This window comes from Manihot esculenta, unplaced genomic scaffold, assembly GCF_001659605.2.
Source record: "Manihot esculenta cultivar AM560-2 unplaced genomic scaffold, M.esculenta_v8 Scaffold25, whole genome shotgun sequence".
NCBI lineage: Eukaryota > Viridiplantae > Streptophyta > Magnoliopsida > Malpighiales > Euphorbiaceae > Manihot > Manihot esculenta.
The window spans coordinates 2,283-21,960 of NW_025215442.1; the positions used below are offsets into that span (position 1 = coordinate 2,283).

General features: G+C 39.7%; 2 protein-coding genes and 1 non-coding gene across 3 annotated transcripts; all 3 read right to left on the bottom strand.

Annotated features, from left to right (window-relative positions):
* Window positions 1-3,717: 3,717 nt before the first annotated feature.
* Window positions 3,718-4,656, bottom strand: LOC122722588. Its single transcript, XM_043953690.1, has one exon. The coding sequence runs from the start codon at window positions 4,654-4,656 to the stop codon at window positions 3,718-3,720; it is 939 nt and encodes a 312-aa protein (XP_043809625.1).
* A 2,011-nt stretch (window positions 4,657-6,667) lies between these two features.
* Window positions 6,668-6,741, bottom strand: TRNAN-GUU. Its single transcript has one exon. It is a non-coding gene; the product is annotated as a tRNA-Asn (tRNA).
* A 3,628-nt stretch (window positions 6,742-10,369) lies between these two features.
* Window positions 10,370-11,872, bottom strand: LOC110616344 (cadmium/zinc-transporting ATPase HMA2-like). Its single transcript, XM_021758739.2, has 3 exons — window positions 11,579-11,872; window positions 11,359-11,500; window positions 10,370-10,840 (listed from the first exon to the last, which is right to left on the bottom strand). Exons 1-3 carry the CDS (start codon window positions 11,844-11,846, stop codon window positions 10,555-10,557), a joined length of 696 nt encoding a protein of 231 aa, XP_021614431.2. The 5' UTR covers window positions 11,847-11,872; the 3' UTR covers window positions 10,370-10,554.
* Between the last annotated feature and the right edge of the window lie 7,806 nt (window positions 11,873-19,678).

Here is a 19,678-nt window from a genome sequence, read left to right on the forward strand (position 1 = left end):
TAGTTCAAGATTTTTTTTTTGAGTAATTTACTATTTAATTTTTGTGATATAGGAAAATTTACCATTTAATTCGTTGGTTTTAAAAAATATATTAAATGTACTAGAAGTATTAAATAATTTATTAATTAGCCTTGAAGAGAAAGAAGGAGAAGCATGCCTTTTTCCTTTTATTCAAGATGTAATGAGTTTTTACAAGAGTAAGATAATCCGAAACTTAGTTTTAGAGGAGCTTATATACTCCTCACGTGGAGCGTAACAGGTGCTCAGATTATAAAAGGACAATTATGCCCATAAGACAGCAAAGAATAAAACAAAACAATATATCAACTAAACTATGATTATCTTGCATTCTCTTCACGCCCCCTGCAAGTTGGAACTGGGATGGAGACCAGGGGCAACTTGGAACAAAGGTGGTGATGCTGATCAGAAGATAAAGGCTTGGTGAGCAGGTCTGCAAGTTGAGCAGTGGTGGAAACATGCGAAGGGTGAATGAAGCCCCGCTGAAGCTGCTCACGGACAATGTGGCAGTCAATCGAAATGTGTTTTGTACGTTCATGAAACACCGGGTTAGCAGCGATATGCAAGGCAGCCTGATTGTCACAGTGGAGAGGGATTGGCAGCTGAGTAGGCACCTACAAGTCTTGAGACAGTGGGTTGTTTCTTGGTTTTCCAAGAAACCAATGAGGATCCAAAGAAAATGCAGAATCCAGTGAGAGATTTGCGCGAAAAGGAGCAGGAGGCCCAATCAGAATCACAGTAAGCTGTGAGAGGCATGGTGGCAGTAACAGGAAAGCATAGCCCTTGATGTATAGTGCCTTTCAAGTAGCGAAGGACATGCATGGCAGCCTCCCAATGAGGCTTGCGGGGTTGATGCATGAACTGGCTCAGATGCTGGACAGCATAACTGAGGTCAGGCCGTGTAAGATTAACATATAGCAACCTCCCAATTAGACGTCTGTAAGCATGGGGTTCAGGAAGAATATCTCCTGTGTCCAGAGAGAGATGCATCCCTTTAGGCAAGGGAAAGGAGTCTGGTTTGCATGAGTGCATACCAGCATCCCTCAAAATATCAGAAATATACTTGGTTTGGCTTAAAAGAGTAGCAGTAGATGATCTGGCCACTTCTAGGCCAAGAAAGTATTTCAGAAACCCCAAGTCTTTAATGGTGAACTTGGAATGTAAAGCATTTTTAACCTCAGTCATAGCAACAGTAGAGGTACCAGTAAGAAGAATGTCATCCACATATATTAACAAGGCCAAAAAAATAGTCAGTAGTGCATTTAACAAACAGGCAGTAGTCATGGGCAGATTGGGTGAAACCTAGTGTCTGCAAAAAACTTGTAAACTCAAGATTCCATTGCCGAGAAGCCTGTTTAAGTCCATATAAGGACTTCTGGAGGAGGCAGACTTGCCCGGGCAGAGCCTTATCATAACCCTGTGGTGGAAGCATATAGACTTCCTCATCTAAGGTGCCATGTAAGAAAGCATTGTTTATGTCAAGTTGAAACACAGGCCATTGTTTATGAGTAGCAAGGGCTATGAGAATACGAACTGTAGCCAATTTGGCTACAGGAGAAAACCGGTCTTTATAATCAAGACCTTCAATTTGATTGTAACCCTTGGCGACCAACCGGGCTTTGAATCTATCAATGTCACCATTTGGTTTACATTTGACCTTATAGACCCATTTACAACCTATGGCTTTCTTGCCTTTAGGAAGGGTTGTAAGGATCCAGGTGTTATTCTGTTCGAGGGCATGCAATTCATGTTGCATTGCATTAACCCAATCAGTATTTTGGGATGCCTGAATGTAGGTGGCAGGTTCTGGAATGCGAGAAATGTTCAGGACATATGTTTGATATGAAGGTGAAAGGTGAATGGTGGAAATGGGAGGATGGACAGTGGTGATTGCCGTGGCAACAAAGTCATCCAGCCACGCTGGTGGTTTAATGGCTCTGGAAGACCTTCGGAGGCCAGAGAGATCAGGAGAAGGCTGAGAAGGTGAGGATATAGATGTGACAGGCTCTGAATCAGGTATGGGAATAGGCAGCACCACAGGGGGTTGCAGAGATTGTGTGCTAAAGGGAAAAATGTGTTCATAGAACACAACATCACGGCTAACAAAGATAGCACCAGTAGCTAGATCATAGAGTTTGTAAGCTTTGTGATTACTGGCATAACCAATAAAGGTTGCCTTAATGGACTTGGTACCAAATTTGTCTTTGTGAGTGTTTGTTTTGGTGGCAAAACAAAGGCATCCAAATTTTTTTAGATGAAAATAATCAGGGGCTTTCCCATAGAGACGCTCATAAGGGCTCTGCCACCCAAATTGGGCCATAGAAAGTCTGTTTATTAGATAGGTGGCAGTAAGGACACATTCAGACCAAAAAGTGTGTGGGACATGAGAGTGTATTTTGAGAGCTCTAGCCATGTCTAAAAGATGTCTGTGCTTTCTCTCAACCACTCCATTTTGTTGAGGAGTGTGAGGACAATATCTTTGATGTATTATGCCCTTTTGATTTAACAGTCTAGAGCAATCATTACTAAGAAATTCACATCCGTTATCTGTCCTTATTGTCTTGACAGAGGCATTGAAGTGAGTTTGCACCATATTCAGAAATGTAGATAAGATATGAACAGTTTGACTTTTAAGGCGCATTAAGAAGGTCCAGGTGGCCCTGGTATTGTCATCAACTAAAGTGAGAAAGTATTTTGCTCCTGTGACACTTTCTATGTTATAAGGGCCCCAAATATCTATGTGGAGGAGATCAAAAGGTTCCTTAGCAACAGTGGTACTAAGGGAAAAGGGTAACCTGGCCTGCTTGGCTTGGGGACAGGTTTGGCACTGTAAAGGAGTGCCCTTAGTGTGTTTAAGCACATCAATATGTTTGAGTTTCCCAAGGGATGCATGCCCTAGTCTATCATGCCAATCAACAATATTACTAGCATACATACAAGATTCAGTTCGAGAAGATTGGCTTTCTTTATTTATAGAATGTGTAGAAAGCATGGTATTTACAAAGGAATGTAATCCAGGCATAGTATTCAGAATAGCAACTAATTGTTTATCAATTTCAATGGGCATAAAACTCATCTGATTCAATCTGTATAATCCTGCTTCTTCTTTGCCCACAGCAACCACTTTCTTAGTCATTTGGTCCTGAATAATACAACATGAAGGAAGGAAAAATCAGCTTAGCTTACAATCTTTGATTAATTTGCTAACAGAAAGAAGATTATAATTGAACTTTGGAACAAATAAGACATTTTTCAGGTGCATACAATCTGAAAGTGTGATAGAACCAGTGTAGCAAACTTTCATAGTATTCTCATCAGGTAAGTAAACTAAAACTTGCTTATTTAATAGCTCTAACTCATTAAAGAATGATTGATTCGAAGACATGTGGTCAGTGGCACCAGTGTCAAGAATCCAATTATAGTGCTTATGAATAAATGCACAAGCCATAGACTTAGAGTTAGAAGTACCTGCAAAGATAGCTGGATCTGAGTCTGAATGATATTCATTGTTGTAGTCAAATTGATGAGTATTTGCTGTGAACACAGCCTTTTCTTTCATCAGTTTGCTTACCTCCTGTTGTAAGGAGTTCATCATGATATTGAGGTCATTTATCTGAGTAGATGTGTTAGGCATGTCAAGAGGTGTGTCCCTTTTATGTGGGGTGCCCTCAACAGCTGCCACAACCTTTCGTTCATGTCCTATGTTCTATTTGCTTTAGAGGGCTGTCCATTATTCTTAATTTTCGTTTTAAACCACTCAGGGTAGCCTATCAACTTGAAACAGCCCTCTCTGACATGTCCATCCATGTCACAGTAGGAGCAATGCCCCCTTTTTGGGCCAGGTCCCCTTTGTTTTCCTTGATATTGTTTATATGTCCTATTCATCAAGGCTAGAGGTTCAGTGTTCCCACTAATGTTTCCCAGAATATCCTTCTGAGACTCAAATTTCAGTACCATAGAATAGGCTTTATTTACAGAAGGCAGAGGATCCATCCCCAGGATCTGATCTCTTACTGTTCCGTAGGCATCACTCAAGCCCATAAGAAATTGCATTAGCCTATTTCTATTGTTAATTTCATCAATTGCCTTTGATGCTCCACAGGTGCATGGAGGAAGGGTCTCCATTGATCCCAATTCATCCCAAAACCCTTTCAATTTAGTGAAATAGACAGATGCAGAGGCATTGTCTTGAGATATCAAGGATATTTTCCTACGCAACTCATAGATCATGGTTCCATTACACTCACCGAATCTTTCGGTAATTTCAAGCCAGAGATCCCTAGCTGAGGCTGTGTAAATGAAGCCATCGACTAACTCTCTGGATATAGAATTTAGAATCCAGGATGTGACCATAAAGTCACATCGCTTCCATTGTTCATAGGAATCAGATCCTTTATCAGGTATTGTAACGGTGCCTTCTATAAATTCCAGTTTCTGTTTGGCTCCTAGGGCTATCCTAATGGCTCTACACCAAGACCTAAAATTTGTCCCTATCAGAGGAGCAGATACTAAAACCATACCTGGATGGTCCGAAGACTGGAGAGTCAGAGGATCTCCAAGATTCTGAGTTCCGATCTGGATTTTGTCCTTCGCCTCCGTGATTTTGCCTTCTTTACTGGTATTCCCTCGTTCTGCCATGATCGACAAGATTTGTCCGTTTTAGCCACAGATCGTGGTGTAAGCTTGTAGATCTGACTGGGTTGAGGCCGTCTTGAAGGAAAACGGAAAGATTAACGAGATCTGCTTGTCATGCAAGCCAGATTCGGTGTAGGACTGGTGATGGCGTTCACCTGGCGTGTAAGCCGGCTCTTTTTGGTAAAGGTTGTTTTTTAAAAAGGAATGGCGATGATGAACGGAAGAGACAGGGAAAGGTGCAAACCCTAACCTGCTCTGATACCATGAAGAGAAAGAAGGAGAAGCATGCCTTTTTCCTTTTATTCAAGATGTAATGAATTTTTACAAGAGTAAGATAATGCCGAAACTTAGTTTTAGAGGAGCTTATATACTCCTCACGTGGAGCGTAACAGGTGCTCAGATTATAAAAGGACAATTATGCCCATAAGACAGCAAAGAATAAAACAAAACAATATATCAACTAAACTATGATTATCTTGCATTCTCTTCAAGCCTTTTATTAATTTTAGGTATCAAGTGTTTTTTTATTAGTCTCTCTAATATGAAAAAATTTATTAGTTGGTCTTTAAATTTTATAAAAATGTAAATTAATTTATCACTTCAACCGAGAGTATTTTAATTTTTTTTTTATATTAAATAGTTAAAATTAATGGAGTGACTAATTAGTATAAATTTTAAAATTTTAAAAATATTTTAATATAATTTTAAAATAAATAAATTAATTAGTAAATTTCTTTATATTATAAAAATTAAGTAATAAAGTCCAAATACTATTACATTAAAGTCTATTGGGCGTGATACATAAAATAGGCAAAACGAAAGACCTCACGACAAAACATAAGCCAATTGATTATCTCTCATTAACAACTTTAACTTATTATTAGCCATTAACTTTTTATAAAATTCACTAATCAATCTCTATTTCAAAATCATTCAATGATAACATCTCTATATTTTATAAAACTAAACACTTTAATATTTAAATTTAAAATTATAAAGACTAAATAATACATAAAATTAATATTATAGAAATTAAATAATATAAATAATTCAAAACTGCTAATAATTTTTTAATTCTTTTAATAAAAATAAAAAGAGTTAAATTTTATAAAATATACTAATATATTCAATTTAGTGATTTTGAAATAAAAATCAACTAGTTAATTTCATAAAAATTTGGAAACTTAATAATAATTTAATTTAACCTTAAAAATATATTACTTTCACTTCTCTCTGTCCTTCCTCTGCAAACGACTTTTAAGGCCAACTGACCTTTCTTTGGTCAGCAATGGCCTCTTGCCCTTCTTTCCCTTCGTTTTTCAACTATCTTCGAAGTTAATAAAAATAGTTCTTCTAGATTGACAGATTTTTTGGAACTATTTTGTTTTCTCCTCTCCTTAATGGAAGTGAACATTTCAAGCTTTCTTTTTCTTTTGTTATTTTGATGGGATTTTTAAGTGAGAAGAGTTATCAATATATTTTTTGAATATTGTTTTAACTTAGTGGACAGTAAAATTTTAAACAAATATTAAAATAAATTTATGTAATGTTATTAGATGGGAGATGGTGAAAAAATTTAGAATCAATGTAATCAAAGGTAATGTATTAAATTTAATTTTAATTTAAAATTTTATTTTTTAAAATTTTAATTTTTAAATAAAAGTGGATTGAATATAAATTTAATTTAGTTCCATATTTTTTAATAATAAAAAAATAGTTTTACTATAAGAACAAATATTATATTTGTCATTGTATTTTATATATTTTTTTCACTCTATTTGGGGCTAGCTTTCTTGTTCCAAGCTTTACTCTATTTGGGGCTAGCTTTCTTGTTCCAAGCTTTACTATACTAAAATAGATTAAATTTGGGGCTAGCTTTCTTGTTAAAATAGATTGAATTTGGGGCTAGCTTTCTTGTTCCAAGCTTTATAAATGAGTGTAATACTAAAATAGATTGATGATCTAAATGAAAGGAAGAAAAATAATAAATAAAAAGAAATTCATATAAATGAGACGCTAGAAGGAGGGCTTGAACCTCCGACCTTGTGGTTAACAGCCACACGCTCTAACCAACTGAGCTATTCCAGCACACATGAATTAAGCTTTAAATAAAATTATAATGAAGAAAAAATATCATATCCTATGCGGTTCAAATATTGGCAAGTTCGAATAGCCAAGGGGAATAAGCACCAAATGGCATGTATGATGAGGTATGGCTCTTATGAATTTCTTGTGATGTTATTTAGACTTACTAATGCGTCTTCTACGTTTTGAATCTTATAAATAAAGTGCTGTATTCTTTTCTTTATAAGTTTGTGGTAGTTTACCTTGATGATGTTGTGATATATAGCAATACTTTACAAGAGCATGTTGAGCACTTGAAGCATGATCTTAAAGTATTAAAGGAGAATGAGCATTATGTGAAGAAATAAAAGTGCCTCTTTGCACAAACGGAGGTACCCTTCCTTGGCCATATTGTGGGAGAAGGCAAAGTAATGATGGATGTTGCTAAGATTAAAGCCATTAATGAGTGGGAGCCTCCAAAGAAAGTGACAAAGTTGCGATTTTTTCTTGGCTATTATCGGATATTCATTAAACGCTACTATTCCATTTTCATTCCTTTGACAGATTTGTTGAAGAAGAATAATAGATGAGATTGGGCTGGGAGGTGTCAAAAAGTCCTTAAAGCAAGCTATGATAGAAGAGCCAGTGGTTGCCTTGCCCAATTTTTTCAAGTCATTTGAGGTTCAGACTACTGCCTTTGATTTTTCCATTGGTGGTGTGTTGATATAAGAAGACCACCCAGTTGCTTATAAAAGCCAAAAGCTCAATGACGCCGAAAGGAACTACACGGTGCAGGAAAAGGAGATGACTATTTTGGTGCATTGCTTGAGGACTTGGAGACACTATCTTTTGGGGTCAAAGTTCATGGTGAGGACGCAAAATGTTGCCACAAACTATTTTCTTACTCAAAAGAAGCTGACTCCAAAGCAAGCTCTGTGACAAGCTTTCTTAGGAGAGTTTGATTTTACTATGGAGTATAAGCTTAGTCGTCCCAACCTTGTGGTTGATGCTTTTTGAGGAAAGTGGAGCTAACAGCTACAAGTGTACTCACATTACCGTTGGAGGAGCAAATCAAAGAGGGCATGAGGCATGACAAGCAATTGCACGAGCTGCTAGATAGGGCTCGTATTGGTAGAGTATGCAAGTGTTTCATGGATGGGGTACTATTGAAGACTGATTCCAGATGTCTTTATGTATTGAATTGAGGTAGCTTGCGCAAGGATATCATAAGGGAATGTCATGATTCTTATAGGCTGGTTATCCAGGCATGAGTTGCACCAAGGCACTTTTGAAGTGTGCCTACTCTTGGCCTCAGTTGAGAGATAATGTTGAGGCCTATGTGAAAATTTGCCTTGTATATCAACAAGACAAAGGAGAACAAAGGATACTAACTGGATTGTTGGAGCCTTTACCTATTTCGGAGAAGCCATAGAAGTCCATCTCAATGGATTTTATTATAAGGCTTTCAAAGGTGGATGGATGCGGCAACATCATGGTGGACATGGACAGGTTTAGTAAATATGCTACTTTCATTCCTACTCCTATTAAATTTAATGTCGAAGATGCTTCCAGATTATTCTTCAAGTGTGTAGTCAAGTATTAGGGAATTCCTTGGTCTATTGCAAGTGATTGAGATATGCGGTTCATGGGGAGATTTTGGACTGAGTTGTTTAAGTTGCTTGGCATGAAGCTGAATTTTTTCACTTCATTCCATCCACAAACGAACGGGCAAAAAAAGAGGTAAATGCTCTTCTTGAAATGTCTTTGAGGCATGTTGTTAGTGCTAACTAGAAGGATTGGGCAGGAGAAGACAAAGATTGCAAAGGAATACTTTGGCAAAGCTTCAGGGAAGATGAAGAAATAGGTTGATGTCCGAGGAGACATGTAGAATTCAATGACGGTGACTTGGTCATGGTTAAACTTCTTCCACATTCTGTAAGGAAGTATGGGAAGGACCATAAGGGTTTGCTTCAAAGATACGATGACCCTTTTTAGATAGAGAAATGTGTTGGTAAGGTGGCTTAATGAGCGAAATTGCCAAATCACATTGAAGCTCATCCTCTGTTCTATGTGAGTATGTTGAAACTATTCCACAAGGTTGAGGGAGAGCCAAGTAGAGGGGAGTCTCAATGAGCACCTACTGCAATTAGCAAGAGTTATTCCAACCAAGTGAAGAAGATTATAACACATCGGGTGATGCCAAGAAGGGTAAATCATCCAAGCTTCTAGGCGTACTTGGTGTGTTGGAAGGGCCTATAAGATGCTGAAGCTACTTGGGAGCATGAGCTCAATTTGTGGGAGAATGAGGATGAGGTGCTTACTTATTAGTAAGGGGCGACGAGGGCATCGCCACATTAGCTGAAGGAGAATGTGACACATGACACTGAATTTTTTTTTGTTGGAGATTGAAGAAGATGCATTGAGATATAATCAAAGTGGCATGAAGCCATTAACAAAGTCCGATTGAACTACTAGGTTATGTAGAAAATTAGCATCATGGAGTGTCCTGGTAGTCAATGAATGAGTAGCTTGGTTTCCATTATGCCTAACATGAAGGAAAGAAATTGAGTGAAATGTGGATGAGAAGGAACGAATATACTTGATCAACACACTTATCAAAGCAAGAATATTTCTCCTAGACATTAATTGGATCACCACTAAGGAATCACCTTCAACCTCTATGGAATGGTAAACATGAGAGCAAGCAAGCATTATCACTACAAAAATTTATCGGAATAGTAACGGAAAATTTCTGTTACTGATTAGTAACGGATTAATAACGGATATCATGTAAAGAACAACAATAGTAACAGATTAAATAATCCGTTTTTAATCCGTTACTAAATTCGGTAACGGACATCTGTTACAGAATTGGTTCAATGGGCCCAAAATTAGTAACGGATTAACAAATCTGTTACTAAATTATTTTCTATTCAGTTATTTAGTAACGGATAAACTATCCATTACATAAGTTAAATTTAGTAACGGATGTGTCCGTTACTAAAATTGAAATCCCTAATATATGAAATCTTGTATTTTCCCTTTCTCAATCACACAAATTGACTTCTCCTTTCCCGGCATTTGAACAAAATTTTCCAAAACCTTTCTTCCCGCTGTCAACGCCGTTGCTGCATCCGCTGGTGGTGGTTGCTTCTTCTATTTCCGCCACCACTCCCTTTGGTAGTTGTCATTGCTTCCGTCGGTCCAATCTGTCTGTCGTTTGGTGCTGCTCCTCGTCCTCAGTCATGCCGCTGCTGCGTCCGCTGGTGGTGGTTGGTTCTTCTCTTTCCTCCGTTGCTCCCTTTGGTCATCGTTGCTGCATCATCTAATTCTCATCGGCGCATCCCCTGGTCCAGTCCTTCTGCTGTCCGGTACTGCTCCTCGTCCTCAATCACGCCTCTGCTGATTTTCGCCTCTATACTCAACGTCCTCAGTCACTGCAGGTTTGAATTAATTTTGAGATTGTGATTTCAAATGCTCTCTTTTTTGTGTAAATTATTGAAATGGGTTGTTGAATTTTATTGATATGTTAATGTGAGATTATTGAAATGAGTTGTTGAATTTTTTTTGTGTGATTATAATGTGCTGTTTTCATTGTTCCTTGTTGTGCATTCTTGTTGTGAATTTTTCATCAAGTGAATTTATTTGCACTCTTTCTGTTTAATGCTTTGGATTGTTGGTTGGTCTTTGTTGTGGCTGTTTTTCGTGATTCCAGTAGTTTTTGAAGAAAATCCATAAAACTGATAACTGGAGGAAATATTAAGGTCTTCTGAAATTAAATATAGAAGAATGATATTTTGAGCAATATGTCTTTCATTAAAAATTCTAAAAGCTAAATTAAAATTTAAAAAATTCAACACAATGATCTACTACGATGAATTCACCTCTTGTGATAGTTCCAGTCTTGTCAAAAGCCATTACCTTGATCTTGGCCAGTGTTTCGAGATAGTCTCCATCTTTGATCAAAACACCAGATGTTGCAGCCTTTGTAAGTGTGCAGAAAGTTGCAACAGGTGTGGAGAGTATAAGACCACATGGGCATGCACTTACTAACACCACCAATGCTAAGTGAAACCAGTGATCATGGTTGTGAACTCTTAGTGTCAAAGGAACTACTACCAAGCTAACTAATATGATTAGAACCACGGCAAATTATACAGGAAAAAAAAAATCTAAAATTAAATGAGAGAATATAAAGGGACTTGATAATGATGTATCAAAATAATAGAAGGGTAATTTATAATATAATTTCCAAAATTTAACAAAACTCATATCTCAATCCTCATTTTAATGAGAAATAATTTATAGTCTCTGAGATTTTATTCCATTAATAAAATAGTCTTAACGTTATAATATGACAATTTAGTTTTTTAAATTTTAATTTTTATAACAGTTTAATTCTTTTAGTTTTAATAATTTATAGTAATTTAGTCATTATATTTTTAATATTTATAATAACTTAGTCTTTTTAATTTAAATTATAGATAAATTTAATAAAATGACTATTTTATTAACAAAACAAAAAACTCAGTACTAAATTATTTACAGTGTAAAAGCAAAAATTAAATTGAAAGATTTTGCTAAATGTTAGAGACTATATTGTAAATTGCCCAAAAACAAGAGTGATAGAATCTAAATGACTAACCAGGAGTATAATACTGAGCAATTTTGTCTATCAGTCTTTGAGTTCTAGACTTGTTGTTTTGAGCTTCTTCAACCAGCTTCACCATTTTAGCAACCACACAGTCTTCAGCTAAAGCAGTAGTTTTAACACTAATGTAACCTGAAATTTAGAAATGTTATCAGGTTGAAGAAGCCTAATATTATCCAAAAGAAGTGAGCAAAAAGTGTATGTTATTACCATTAAGGTTGATAGTGCCAGCCCAGACAGTAGAATCCTTTTGTTTGGGAACTGGGAATGATTCTCCAGTTAAGGTTTTCTCATCCACTTCACAATTGCCATCTACAACAATTCCATCAATGGGTATAATCTCGCCAGCTTTAACGGCGAGAATTGTGTTTAACTTTACCTCATCAGCATCAACTTCTTCTCCAGTTTCAGCTATAATTGCTTTTTGTGGAGCTATGCTCATCAATGATGACATCATTGCATTAGCCTGAAACCACATTGTATTTCAGAATCAAAGATCCCTATTTTGCCAATATTATTAGTAATATACCTTTTTTATTTTTTGAAAATTTTATAATTTTAAATAGGACTCCAGTTCCATTGCTATTAAATTAAAATTGATTGGTTGAATGAGTATTTATTTCTCTTACATGCTTGCCAAGAACATACATACCTTGTGGCTTGCTCTTGAGTCAAGCCATTCTGCAATAGTGAAGAGAAAATAAACCATATACAACAATAACTTAGATTGTGATTGAAATTCAATATGCAAAAATGATAGAAACAGAAAGTGCAAATGAGTGGTTGGAAGGTACTTGTACTTGTGGAAGAATAAGGGTGATGGCAAATCTGATTTTTTACTGAAGAAGCTTGATAATTAATATATTATTACAAACTTTATCTATATGTGTCATAAGCTTGATTTGATGTGATGAACGATATCAATTTAGTGATTTTTAGATGAGGATGTCGTTTTGACCGTTATGACCAACTTTTTTCTAGATACAATAGGTACAATATGCATTCTGATAGAGGATGGATGTATGCAAGACTAAAAGATGGTCTACTAAATCCTTTATTCCTTGAAGGATTAAATGAATTCATATCAGCTGCCAAACAGTTTCCAGACTGTTTAAATGGAGAACTAATTAGGTGTCCATGTAATCGATTTAAGTGCCAAAATCGCAATTTTGAAGATGAGAATACAGTTAGGTTTCATCTGATGAAATATGGGTTTGTTAGAGACTATTATGTATAGTATTTGCATGGCGAAATTCAAAACTACAATGCAGTCCATAGAAGAAGTAATGATTCGATGTGAGAAATTAGGTGTACCTCAGAGTTTGTTGATGCACGCTCAAAGGCCATTCATGTGAGAAATTAAATAAATTTATAGTAAATTATTTGATTTGTAGTTTATACTGTTAAATCACATGGTTTTTTTTTTTTAAGGACCGCTTTCTGACTTTGAAAGAGCAAGCATCACAGACAGATAATGACAGCAGTCAGGCATCCCGCATTGATGAGGCTCAGTTATAATTTAAGGCAGTAGGTGGAGAGAAAAAAAGAAGGGTGTACGGTCTTGGATCACAGGCTTCAGTTTTCTTCCCAAACAAGACTTCTGCTAGTACATCATTCACATCAGCTCAGCAAAATCAGGATCTTCAAGATGAAATGACTGATCTCAAATGCAAGCTACAGGAGCGTGAGGATAATGAACAAGTATTGCGTGAGCAAAATGTGCGGATTACCTCTGAGCTCTCACAAGTGAAGGATTTACTTATGTAGCTTGTGAGTCAAAGGCAAGGCAGCCAACCTTCAGCTCCCGGTGATGGAACTTCTGTACAGCCTCCTGATCAAGCAGATGAAGCTAATGATGAGGACGAGGACGATGACGAGAACAATACACATTTATAGTTTCTTTTTTCATTACACATATGTACTAGGATAATAAATAATTTGTTAATTTTTTTAGTTTAAAATTGCACAACTTGATACTTGGATATATGTTTGATTTGATTTACATAATACGTGATATTGGATTTGAGTTCATTCATGATATGTATGACATTTGGTTTTTACATTTTGTTATTGAGATGAGTTCTAATAGGTGAGTGTATTTACAGGTTAAATTGTCTGATTATATTATATAATTTGTAATATTTTATTGTAATTTTATAAATAATAACGGATTAGTAACGGATTAAGTGGTTACTTGTAACGACCCGAAAATCGGACCGCTACCGGCGCTAGGATCCGGGTCGACTTAAGGCCGCCGGGACCCGTAGCAAGCCAAACATACATCCTGAAAACCTGTTTAATCCCATACATGATCAAGAAAATACATAAAAATTTAAAACTTTTCTTTCACTCATAAACCAGACTCAACCTGTGCATGCACTGAACATACTCATAATCATAAACATGACCCCTCTGTGGGATCTTATCAATGCCCCAATGGGCAAAATATCATATGTTGAGTTGGTCTACATAAACATCATAAAAAGATTTAAGATCATGTATAAAAAGGGATACCTCATACATAAAGTCAAGCACAATCTCTAATCCTCAATATCATTACATGACTGAAACTATACTTTTACATAACATTAATACATTTATCATGTCCACACTATCTATTACATACACATGACTTCATTACTCTTATGGACCTCCTGGTCTACCCTGTACCTGCAATCCTGGGGAAAATGGGAGAGGGGTGAGCTACTAGAGCCCAGTGAGCAGAATAATAAAAACATTTAAATCATATGGATCATGGAATGCATCACATCACAGCTAATCACATCAAGGATGAACCTGTCACCAATAGCCCTCTACATGGTCCAACTGTGCCAGAACGTAGAATGGGTCCTGGTCTTTCCCTTACATATCATAACATAACAGTGTCCAACTGTGCCAGAACGTAGAGTGGGTCCTGGTCTTTCCCTTACATAGTGCCAGCGAACGTAGAATGGGTCCCACTGGTCTTACATTCCGTACCGTACATATCACATCGTCATATCATAGATCGAGGGCTATGGATCATCCAACATTCATCCACATCAACAATAAAAGGTGCAATGCAACATATTCGTGAATTCTAATGCAAACAACCTAGTACATCTCATGGCATTCATGATGCGTGAATCATGCTAAAAGTCCATCATTTGCTTTAAAACATAATGAGATATTCCACTCACCTCTGGGTAGCTCTGACCAAACACTGGAGCAGCTGACTCACTGCTGGGGTCCTTGGTTCCTCGGGTCCGAACCTACACAGGTGGACTCAAATGAGGGACCAAACAAACATGAACATAACTCTAAACTACCCCCCAAAAACCCCCCTAAAACATCATGGAATAATCATAGAAAAACATGCAAGAAAGGGCTGGACAGGGCACTTTCGGTGGCAGGTTCGGCGGCCGAAAGTCCCTCCAGAGCCGAAAGTCAGGCAGGTTCGGCGGCACCTTCGGCGGCCGAAACTCCCAGACAGAGGCGAAACTCATGCATGTTCGGCGGCACTTTCGGCGGCCGAAACTCCCAGACAGAGACGAAAGTCTCCTTTCGGGGGCAAGCTTCGGCAGCCGAAGGTGCCTCCACAAGCACGTTCGGCGGCCGAAAGCTCCTTCGGCTGCCGAACCTGGTTTCTCCCAGAATGGCAGAAACTCAGCACCCTTATGCATTTATGCCTCCACTCTCATCCAAACATGCATAAACCTATTCTACAACACTCATACACAAGCATACAAGTTCCTAGGGGCATCAAACCATCAAAAACCCCAACTACAACACACAAGCAACTCACATTGTTCAAAAACACAAATAAAACCCATAAACCTAACCATGAGCTAAACATGCATTCTACCCCATAGATCTTGCATAAAACTTACTTTAAACATGAAATGAGCTTAAGATCGGCTCTTACCTCTTGAAGATCGAGAGAGAGACGTCCTAAACTCGGAGGTGGGAGATTTTTGAGTTCTTGAACCTCAAAGCTCCAAAACTTGCTCAAAACTCGGAAATCTTCAAAACAAGATGAAAACTAGTGAAAAACTCGAAAGATCTGAAGGAAAAGACTCAAGATCGATGAGGGGTGGCGGAGAACTCACCTTGGCCGGAAATGGGGAAAAAGGTCGCCCGTTTTCGGCTAAGGGACCCTTTTATAGTGGCTGGCCAGGCCACGTTCGGGGGCCGAACGTACCTCCGCATGCATGCCATGTTCGGCGGCCGAACTTGAGGTTCGGCGGCCGAACCTGGACTTTCCTCACTTATGCTTTCGGGGGCCTAAAGGCGCTCCCGAAGGCATGCATGTTCGGCGGCCGAACTTGAGGTTCGGCGGCCGAACCTGAGTTTTCCTTCAAGGTTGTTTTCATGCAAAAACTCATTTCCATTTTACTTAAAACCATGAAATACCTTAAAACATTTTATGAAAACATGATTCTACCCTACTAGAGGCTTCCGACATCCGAGATTCCACCGGACGGTAGGAATTCCGATACCGGAGTCTAGCCGGGTATTACATTCTCCCCCCCTTAAGAACATTCGTCCCCGAATGTTCCTCAACTAGCACATAGCATGGCATACAACATAATATACATACATAGTACATAAACACATAGAGATCTAACCTTAAAAGAGATGAGGGTACTGCTGGAGCATGGACTCCCGTGTCTCCCAAGTGCATTCCTCTAAATTGTGGTGGTTCCACAGGACTTTCACCATCGGGATTTCCTTGTTCCTTAACTTTCTGATCTGGGTGTCTATGATCCGTACTGGCTGTTCAACATAGGTGAGATCCTCTTGGACCTCCATATCAGGCTCACTAAGAACCTTGCTCGGATCTGACACAAACTTCCTCAACATTGAAACATGAAAAATCGGATGGATTCTTTCCATTGGAGCAGGTAAATCCAGCTTGTACAACACATTCCCAATCTTTTGCAAGATTTCAAAGGGTCCGATGTATCGTGGGGCTAGTTTACCTTTCTTTCCGAAGCGAACCACTCCTTTCATAGGAGACACCTTGAGCAATACCAGATCTCCCTCCTGAAACTCTAACTGCCTTCTGCGGATGTCTGCATAACTCTTCTGTCTGCTTGCAGCAGTCTTGATCCTTTCTCTGATTATGGGTACTACCCTGCTGGTAATCTCTACTAGCTCAGGCCCTGCCAAGGCCTTTTCTCCAACCTCTTCCCAGCAAACAGGTGATATGCACTTCCTTCCATATAAAGCTTCATATGGAGCCATCCCGATGCTAGCATGATGGCTGTTATTGTAGGCAAACTCCACTAAAGGTAGATGCTGCCTCCAAGAACCGCCAAAGTCCAGCACACACATTCTGAGCATATCCTCGATAGTCCGGATGGTCCTTTCTGACTGTTCATCAGTCTGGGGGTGGAAGGCAGTACTGAAATCCAACCTAGTACCCATGGCATTCTGCAGACTCCGCCAAAACCTGGATGTGAACTGGGGCCCTCTATCTGACACTATCGAAACAGGAACCCCATGCAGCCTGACGATCTCATCTACATACACCTACGCCAACTTGTCCATAGAATAGCCACTCCTGGCAGGGATGAAGTGAGCAGATTTAGTGAGTCTGTCCACAATCACCCATATGGAGTCCAATCTGTTGGACGCCGCCGGTAACCCCACTACGAAGTCCATAGCTATATTTTCCTATTTCCATTCTGGAATAGGTAGCGGGTTAAGCATTCCAGCCGGCTTCTGATGTTCCAGCTTCACCCTCTGACACACTTCGCAGGCTGACACAAACTGTGCCACTTCCTTCTTCATAGCTGGCCACCAATAAACCTTCTTTAGATCTTGATACATCTTGGTGGCTCCGGGGTGAATGCTGTATCTTGCATTATGAGCCTCTCTCATAATGTCTCCTTTTAGCCCTATGTCATCTGGTACACATAGTCTGCTCCCATAACGGAGGATCCCCTTGCTGTCGAATCTGAACTCACTATCATTGCCTGACTGAACAATCCTAGCAATCTTCACTAACTCCGGGTCCTCATGCTGTTTCTGAGCCACCTGCTCCAGAAACACGGGTGCCACTCTCATCTGGGCCACCAAGGCACCTGTACCAGACAACTCCATCTGTAGACCTTCCTCAATGAGCTTGTAAAACTCCTTCACCACTGGCCTCCTCTCTGCCGATATGTGGGATAAATTGCCGAGTGATTTCCGCTTAAGGCGTCTGCCACAACATTCGCCTTACCCGGATGGTACTGAATCTTGCAATCATAGTCACTCAGCAGCTCCACCCATCTTCTCTGTCTCAAGTTCAAATCTCTTTGACTCAGGATGTACTGCAGGCTCTTATGATCTGTAAAGATCTCACATTTAACCCATAGAGGTAGTGCCTCCACATCTTGAGTGCAAAGATTACCGCTGCCATCTCCAGGTCATGTGTGGGGTAATTCAACTCATGCTTCTTCAGCTGCCTAGAAGCATAAGCGATCACCCTCTCATTCTGCATTAGTACACAACCCAGTCCCACACGGGACGCATCACAAAAGACTGTAAAGTCCTCGTCACTAGATGGTAGAGCTAAAACTGGTGCTGAAGTCAACCTCTTCTTAAGCTCTTCGAAACTCTCTTCATACTGGTCAGTCCACAGAAACTTCTGATTCTTCCTGGTTAGTCTGGTCAGAGGAGCTGCTATTTTCGAGAAGTCCTGAACGAACCTCCTGTAGTAACCTGCCAAACCCAAGAAACTTCTAATCTCTGTCACTGAAGTGGGTCTAGGCCAGTTAGCCACAATTTCTGTCTTCTTGGGGTCTACCTCTATTCCATTATCTGACACAACATGCCCCAAGAATGAAATGCTCCTCAGCCAGAACTCGCACTTAGAGAACTTGGCATACAAGCCATGTTCCCTCAAGGTCTGTAGAACCAACCTCAGATGATGGGCATGCTCCTCTGCATTCCTAGAATACACTAAGATATCATCTATGAAGACAATAACAAAGTGATCCAGGTATTGGCTAAATACTCTGTTCATGAGATCCATGAATGCTGCAGGGGCGTTGGTTAACCCGAACGGCATCACAAGGAACTCAAAATGCCCATATCTGGTCCTGAAAAGCTGTCTTTGGCACATCTTCATCCCTTATCCTTAGCTGATGGTACCCCGATCTTAGATCTATTTTGGAGAAACAAACCCGCTCCTGCTAGCTGGTCGAATAGATCATCGATCCTTGGCAGAGGGTACCTATTTTTTGGTAGTGACTTTGTTCAACTGCCTGTAGTCGATACAAAGTCTGAGGGACCCATCCTTCTTTCTCACAAACAAGACGGAGCACCCCAAGGTGAGGTACTCTGTCGGATGAAGCCTTTTCTACCAGCTCCTGCAACTGTTCTTTCAACTCCTTCAACTCGGCTGGGGCCATCCTGTAGGGAGGGATAGAGATCGGTCTAGTTCCAGGCACCAACTCTATCTCGAACTCTATCTCCCTAGCAGGTGGTAAACCTAGAAGCTCGTCTGGAAAGACATCCTGAAACTCTCTGACAACTGGCACCGAGGCTGGCTCCCTGACCTGACTGTCTAGCTCTCTCACATGAGCTAAGTACCCCTGACATCCCTTCCTAAGCAACCTACGAGCCTGAGCTGATATCAGACCTCTAGGTGTACCCCTTTTGTCTCCTCTGAAGACGACCTCTGACCCGTTCTGATCTCTGAACCTGACTACCTTGTCCCTGCAGTCCAAGGTAGCACCATGGGTAGATAGCCAATCCATCCCTAGAATGACGTCAAAGTCTGTCAAATCTAGAACCACAAGGTCGGCGGAGAGGCATCTTCCCTCAACAAAAACTGGACTGAACCGGCAGACTGACACTGCCACTGACGGGTCACACTTGGGTCCACTGACCCATAGGGGACACTTTAACCCAGAGACTATCAGACCCAACCTCTCGACGGCTCTCGGAGCAATAAATGAATGAGATGCACGGGTCCATTTAAGCATACACATCAAAAACACCCAATGACGAGATTACCTGACACCACGGTGTTGATGTGTTAGCCTCCTGCTGAGTCATGGTGAAGATCCTGGCTGGAGCTGATGGACTTCACCTCGGAACCAGAAGAGAGGCTGCCCTCTCCTCTCTACTCTGCCCACTTGCCCTGAGTTGTGGCTGGAGCTGCTGGCTATGCCACACTACCAGAAGCTGTCTGCTGGGGCTGGCCCATAAAAAGGTGCTCTAGGACACTCCGAGCCATGTGTCCCTCCTGTCCACATCTGAAACATGTATTAGTCCAGCTCGACACACTCCCCTGTGCGGCCTTCCACATCTTGGCATTCTGTACCATCTGAGCCT